The sequence below is a fragment of the Octodon degus genome, unplaced genomic scaffold (genome assembly GCF_000260255.1).
Source record: "Octodon degus isolate 3935 unplaced genomic scaffold, OctDeg1.0 scaffold00005, whole genome shotgun sequence".
Taxonomy (NCBI): Eukaryota; Metazoa; Chordata; class Mammalia; order Rodentia; family Octodontidae; genus Octodon; species Octodon degus.
The window spans coordinates 13,174,645-13,181,843 of NW_004524581.1; the positions used below are offsets into that span (position 1 = coordinate 13,174,645).

Below are 7,199 nucleotides of genomic sequence, written 5' to 3' on the forward strand. Positions count from 1 at the left end.
ATCCTTACCAGGCTTTCCACAGCCCCCTCCTTCAAAGGCCCACCTTACCCCCAAACTGAATTCAGAAGATATGGTCTGGGACAACTACTAAACGCTCTTCCTACTGAGCAATAAACCCATTTCCTCATCCACCACCACCCATTGTGTGGTGATATCTGGGAACACTAGGTGGCCCCTGTTAGGAGGTGTTTTTGTGCCCGTGTCTCAGGGAGTTTGCCCCATCCAGCTCTCACGTTGACACAGATATTGCACGGGCTGTGGATGCACCCCTGTATGCATGGGTTAGAATCACTCCCCTGGGTCGGTGGCAGCAAAGGATGAACTGATGACGGGGTGGAGGGGGCTGGGGCGGGAGAGGAGGCCTCAGAGCTAGGAAGAAATGCCCAGCGATAAGCCTGAGATTCCGGGGACACTGCAGGGGGCGGGGAGGGCCCGGGGTCAGGTGAATGGGAGGAAAGGCGAAGAATGGACCACAGGTCTCTGAACACCCCACCCCACCCCCGTCCGCGATCACACACACACACACACACACACACACACACACATCTCGGCTCTGTGTCAAAGTGGCGGAAGCGCGGGGTACAGATCCCGGCCAGCGCAGGGGTGGGGACCAAGACGTAGCGGGGCGGGGCGGGGCCGGCGGGGCCCTGATATACAGCGGCGCCGCGGGCTCTACTCAGTGCGAGAAGCTCTCCGAGCCTCCGCTGAGTCCACATTCCCGCAGAGCCCAGTGCCCCAGGCTGCAGCCGTGGTGAGTGCGGCTCCCTTCGCCTCCTGGGCTCCGGGGCTGGGCGTCCCCAGAGGGTGCCCGGCGGAACAGCGCCGGAGCTCCTCACCCCCACAGGGCTGTGCGGCGGGGCCCGAGCCCCGCGGGGGATGTGGGCTTCTCCCCGAGCCGCAGACCACCACCCGTTCCTTCTCGCTCCCCCGAGGCTGGCCTGACTTCTCCTCGCCTTTCAGAGCTGCTGTCTGAACCCGAGTTTCTCCACCATGCGCGTCCTGCTGACGTCCCTGCTCCTCTACGCCCTGGTCGTGAGCGACTCCGAAGTGAGTGGTCATTCTGCTTTGCCTGTCGCAGGCCGGAGCTTGCGGGGCCCCGGGCAACCCACTGGGAAGGGAGACAAGCGTGGGGAGCCGGAGTCCTCCTACTCTCACAGCAGCTTCGCAGCTCCAGACTCCCGGAGAGCAGAGCAAGGGTGGGTTGGAAGCCTCAGGGACATCCTTGGCTAGAGGGCCACACCTGATTCAATGGTCTCCCTGCCAAAAACCTCTTTTTCCATTAAGTGAGTGGTTAGACAGGAACTGGGGGAAGACAGAAAGAGTAGGGGTAGGGGAACTGAGACTGATTAATGCCCACGGAGGGGCACCAGAAGCACGGGAAATCTGATGACACCTGGTTCCCCGTCTCTTGCAGGGCAGCCATGAATTTGGAGCGTCAGATGCAGGTAAATATCGTCCCCTGCACCCTAGCTAGCCGCCTGTTGGAAAACCTTAGGGGCAGCTCCTCCCTGCACCTCCCGGCAGGGGTGGCTGGCATCCTTGCCTCCTGCAGTCTAGTTTACTCCGCCTTTGTCCTCCCCAGAAAACTGTGGCTGTCTGAACGGAGGTACATGTGTATCCTACAAGTACTTCTCCAACATGCAGAGGTGCAACTGCCCAAAGAAATTCCAAGGGGAGCACTGTGAGATAGGTATGAGGGTGGGGATTCTAGCCTGGAAGGAGCAGTACCAGAGATTTTAGGACTGGGAGGAGAGGGTGGGATGAAACAATAGGCAGGAATTATGGTGCATTCCTGCCATCCTAGCACTCAGGAAGCTGAGGCAGGAGGATCACTACAAGGGCAAGCCCAGCCTGTCTAAAGCCCATAGTGAGTGCTATCTAAAAAAAAAAAAAAAAAAAAAAAAAAAAGAGTTAGAAGACTCTTCCAGAGTCGTCTGCTAGGTTGGAAACCATGTAATCTCTTCTTTGTAATACCCTCTGCCATCCTTCACAGACACATCGAAAACCTGCTATGAGGGAAACGGTCACTCTTACCGAGGAAAGGCCAACACCGACACCAGAGGACGGCCCTGCCTGGCATGGCACTCTAGCAATGTCCTTCTGCAGAAGTTCCACGCCCACAGATCTGATGCTGTCCAGCTGGGCCTGGGGAAACACAATTACTGCAGGTGAGGCAGGGAAGCAGGATCAGAGGACTTTGGTCCTCCCATGACCTCTTCAGAAGTTTGGCTGCCATCCACTTCTACTCCTGAGTGCTGGCCAGGCCCCTGCTTGAGCTTTCCTGCAGTGGGAGAAGGCAGGGGAGGTATTCTGGGTCAGAAGGACATTCTTGATCTTCCTAATGCAGGAACCCAGACAACCGGAGATGGCCCTGGTGCTACGTGCAGATTGGTCTAAGGCAGTTCGTGCAAGAGTGCATGGTGCCCGACTGCTCTCTTGGTAAGTGCCGCTGGTTGCTTAGGACAGTGGGGTGGAAGGGGACATGCTCATAATGCTGCAGTCTCCTATCACAGGAGGGATGAGAAGGGAGGCCTGCTCAAGCAGGATACTGTGTCTTCATCACCCAAACATGCCTCTCTTTCTCCTCTAGGAGGAAGGCCCTCTACTCCCCCAGCACAGCAAGAGTTCCAATGTGGCCAGAAGGCTGTGAAGCCTCGATTTAAGATCGTTGGTGGGGAGTTCACCACTATTGAGAACCAGCCCTGGTTTGCAGCCATTTACAAGAAGCACCGGGGAGGCTTAGTCTCCTATATATGTGGGGGCAGCCTCATCGCCCCCTGCTGGGTTGTCAGTGCTACCCACTGCTTCATGTAAGTCCCTCCCCTTCTCTGTGCTGTTCCTACCCCACCCAAGCGCATGCCCTCTCCATGCCTGCAGAGGCTTCCCCCCTTGATTCTCCCTTGCAGCTTCTTGCCCTGTGGCCTCAGCCTTGGGGACAAAGGGTCAAGTCCTGCTTTGAGGTTGTGTGGAGGGAGGAGGGAGTGGCAGGCTGTCTGACAGGTCTCTTGTGCCACAGCAACCACCCAGCGAAGGAGGACTACATTGTCTACCTAGGCCGGTCCAAGCTCAGCCTCACTACCACTACTCCTGGGGAGGTGAAGTTTGATGTGGAGCAGCTGATCCTACATGAGGACTACAGTGCTGAGAGCCTGGCGCACCACAATGACATTGGTGAGTGAGGCTGATGGTGGCTGGGCCTAGAGGGGTGAGGACCAGGCCCAGCGGAGTTGAGCCGGTGGAGGACTTGAAGCCCCTTCCTTACCCAACAAAGGGACCAGGGAGGCTGAGTGGAGAGTGAAATATATGCAAGATCGATGTTCCTCTGCAGAAACATCCACGTTCCTAAACTGGCAGCTGCTTCTGAGAGGAATTAGCCCCGTGGGCTGGATTTCACTTCTCGTTTTACTTTGGCCTTAAATTCACTCTATAGCCCAGGCTGGCATGAACTCATAGTGATCCTCCTGGTGGTGCATGCCTCAATTAGGCTGGATTTTGGCTCAGCTTCTTTGGCAAGAAATACTATTTGCCATTGTATGGCAGCCCTAGCTGCCTAACTCTTTGTCAGTAGCTGGAACAAAGCCTTTGGAGCATGGGGCAGGGGGCTTCCAGTTAGCAAGTTCCCACCAGACCAGCTTAGATGACCTAGGAGCCACTCCCTCAGCAGCTAGAGGCCAAGAAGGTGGCCATCTGGCCCGGCGGTGGTCCCACTCCACTGACCCCCTCTTTACCCCCAGCCCTGCTGAAGATCCGCTCCAGTGAAGGTGGGTGTGCGCAGCCGTCCCGGTCCATCCAGACCATCTGCTTGCCCTCCCTGCTCAATGAGCCCCATTTCGGCACAAGCTGCGAGATCACAGGCTTTGGACAAGAGAGTTCTAGTAAGTGACCTGTGGGGCTGACTGAGGGGTCCTAGGGGAGGGTGGTGACCTGGAAGTGTGTGCAGCATGATCCACCATGGGGACCGAGATGAGAGCACTATGGGGGGGAGTCGCAGAAGGGCCTGGAGATGAGGGGCAAGCACTGCTTAGGGCACAATGAGCCACAGAGGTGAATCATAGAGGGGAGAGTGTGGGTGGGGTATGTGTCGAGCCTCAGGTGGAAAGTCAGTAAGTTCCTCTCCCTGGCAAAGTCCCACAGACAGACAACTGTTAATGCAAATGCCTGGCTTTTTCTTCCATCTAGATGACTATCTCTATTCAGAACACCTGAAAATGACTACTGTGAGGTTAATTTCCCACCGGGAGTGTCAGCAGCCCCAGTACTATGGCTTAGAAATCACCACCAAAATGCTGTGTGCTGCTGACCCGCAGTGGGAGACAGATTCCTGCCAGGTGAGAATCCCAAACAACTTTGTCACCCACACCTCCCTGGAGCTCCTGGATCTGACCCTGCCAGCCTGTAGGAATCTCTGTCCAGCCAAAGCTTCAAGAAGTTAGGTCTTTTGGGGGCCTTTAAGCTACCCTTATGTGTTTCCTCAAACATTCGACACATCTTAGTCTGTGTTAGACACTTCAGACTTGAGGGGGTGATTTATGAAGACCAGGAGAAGCTAGTGTGGTCCCACAGGCCTGTGATCCCAGCACTCAGGAGGCTGAGGCAGGAGGATCACTGTGAGCACAAGGCTAGCCTGGGCTACATGGTGAGTTTAAGGCCAGCCTAAACTACATAGCAAGACCCTGTCTAAAAAACAAAAACAAAAACCAGCAACACCCCTCAAAAAAAAAAAAAAAAAAAGAAAAGAAAGGAAAGAACATAGCTATAAGAAAAAGGGACCCCTAGGCGTATCTCAGTGCTCAGGATGCAGGGTGAATTGTAAAAGAGCATGGAGGGGTGGCTTTGAAGAGAGTGTGAATTGAGAGTGGAGGGCAAACCAGAGCATGTCTTGGGTGAAATGGAGATGAGGGTAGCACATTCAAGGGCAGGAGAAGTAGGGTCTGGCAGTGGCGCGGGTGTTGTGGTGGCAGGGGACAGGCCTTTGCAAGCCCTGCAGAGGAATTTAAGCTGGGTGTGCTAGGGAAAGGAGAGTCACGAAGGCTCTGAGAGCTCCCCACTCTCGGGCTGGCTGGAGGTGGGATCTGAAGGGTGGCTGGGTTCCTTCTCTCGGGCTCACATCCTGTGTCTCTGACTCTCCAGGGAGACTCTGGAGGGCCCCTGGTCTGCTTAATCGATGGCCACCAGACTCTGACTGGGATTGTGAGCTGGGGCCGTGGATGTGCCTTGAAGAACAAGCCGGGTGTGTACACCAGGGTCTCCCGCTTCCTGCCCTGGATCCACACCCACACTGGGGAGGACAATGGCCTCGGCCTCTAGGACCCCTACGGAGCCAAGGGAGGAAAGCAACAGCCGTCCATTCCCATCTGACCATTTCTGCCAGTGAGCTGTCTCCCTCCGCTGAAGGAAGAGACAGGAAGATGGGCTCTGCAGAGGTGGCCATCTGCAGAGCCCATCTGCTTGCGCCACCCACCAGGATGAAGATAGGAGCTCTACCCTCAGACATGAACTGGGTGCTGGCCACCCAGAAGCCCCTGGCCAGGACAGAGAGGTGGTCCTGGCTCAGCATAACACGAACCATAACTGGCTTTTTATGGACGCTGGTGCCAGCTGTGCATGCTGGGAGGAGAGCTGGTCCCCAGTGGGGGTGACCCTGGAGGCCCACAGGTGGGAGATGATGAGTCACTTTCCACCTGGAAGTGGGACAGCTGAGGTTTATGGAGGAGTCTGGCCTATGGGGAAACAGCAGTTTGAGGAACAGAGACAATGCTGGGCTGAAGGAAGAGCTCTGGCATCCCAAGAATGGAGCTGGAAATCTTCCATGCACGGGGGTGTGGGTGCACTCACACTCCAGCCACGGAGGGCAGGTGTCAGGGCTGCTGTGCTCTTGGTCTAATCTAGGTCTGGGCATTTCCCTCCACTGGTTTGTGACGCCTCCCAGAGTGGTCTGCCTGGAGTGCTTGTGGGTCAGCTGGGGGCTCCATGGGTCCCCCATGTGCTGGAGCCTGTGAATGTATCACTCTGGGCACCACTCGTGACCACATGAAGTATTTGTTTCACTTTCACACAGATGTCCCTTTCTGGGTCAGTTATGCTTCTGACCTTTCTGTCTAATTATCCAATCCTCACTGGGTGAGGTGAGGGCTACTTCTGTATCCTATTTAATAATTATATTCTGCGATTTTTATTTAAATCTATTTTTATAATTCTGGATAAAGGTGATCAATAAAATATGATTTTTTTTCTGAAGATTTTGGTCTCTCTCTGGTGTTTGTAGGAAAGGGAGGGGGGAGAATAAAAAGAAGTAAATGGACGAGGTGTGGTGATGTATGCCTATAATCCCAGCACTGAGGAGGCTGAGGCAGGAGGGTCACTGTGATTAAGGCCAGCCTGGCCAGCTGAGGCAGGAGGATCACTGCAACCTGGGCTACACAGTGAGTTCAAGACCAGCCTGAAACATAGCAAGTCCCTGTCTCCCAAAACAAAAGGAAAAAAATCAAAGAAAGAAGAAAGCAACATGAATGCTGAAATTTCTTGCAGGATTTCCAATAGACAATCCTTGGGCTGAGCTCAAGCAAAAAGAACCTTTGCATAGGTGCAGATTGCTGATGCATAACACCAGTGTGAGGGCTGGCCAAATAGCTCAGCAGACTAAAGTGTCTGCGTAGGCAGAGCGCAGTGGCTGAGGTTTGATTCAAGCCCAGGCACAGGCTCACATGGACACGGTCAGTGCTGTGATAGATCAGCTAGTGGAATGGGTGTGGAGAGCCCCTTCCTTCCCAGGTTGTACTTCAAGGATGCTGGGTTTCCAGGACCAGTGGGTGGGAAACCCAACTTTCTCCAGGATAGTAATTCTCTTTTCCTAAAACATGCCTGGGCCACAGGAGGAAACAAAACCCAAAAACCCACCAATGTGAATCCATGGCACAGGTCCCTTAGAAAATAGTAAACTGGGGGCTGGTGAGATGGCTCAGTGGTCTAAAGCACCTACTTAGAACAAGGTTGGCAAAGCACAGGGACCTCGGTTCGATCCTCCAGCACCACATGCCAGCCAGCACCGCCCCCTGGTGGGCTGAGCTGGCCACACACACACACACACACACACACACACACACACACATAAATAAATAAATAAATAGATAAAATAAAATTAAAAAAAAGAAAATAGTAAACTGTTCACTTCCTTTGCCTATGGGGCTGTGTTGAGTCTT

The 7,199-nt window shown here is 54.4% G+C and overlaps 1 protein-coding gene across 1 annotated transcript; it reads left to right on the forward strand.

The window, feature by feature from the left end:
- The first annotated feature begins 649 nt into the window (after positions 1–649).
- Positions 650–6,231, forward strand: Plau (plasminogen activator, urokinase). The gene is made up of 11 exons (XM_004624385.2): positions 650–751; positions 961–1,047; positions 1,415–1,445; positions 1,583–1,690; positions 1,994–2,168; positions 2,348–2,439; positions 2,591–2,810; positions 3,017–3,171; positions 3,735–3,875; positions 4,180–4,328; positions 5,131–6,231. Exons 2-11 carry the CDS (start codon positions 991–993, stop codon positions 5,305–5,307), a joined length of 1,305 nt encoding a protein of 434 aa, XP_004624442.1. The 5' UTR covers positions 650–751; positions 961–990; the 3' UTR covers positions 5,308–6,231.
- Positions 6,232–7,199: the final 968 nt, after the last annotated feature.

What these genes read in the sequence shown, in the direction of transcription:
- Plau (XM_004624385.2), top strand. Translation starts at nt 991, where the DNA reads ATGCGCGTCCTGCTGACGTCCCTGCTCCTCTACGCCCTGGTCGTGAGC. An exon ending in ATTTGGAGCGTCAGATGCAG is followed by an intron (nt 1,446 to 1,582) that starts GTAAATATCGTC and finishes TGTCCTCCCCAG; the next exon opens with AAAACTGTGGCTGTCTGAAC. An exon ending in AGTGCTACCCACTGCTTCAT is followed by an intron (nt 2,811 to 3,016) that starts GTAAGTCCCTCC and finishes CTTGTGCCACAG; the next exon opens with CAACCACCCAGCGAAGGAGG.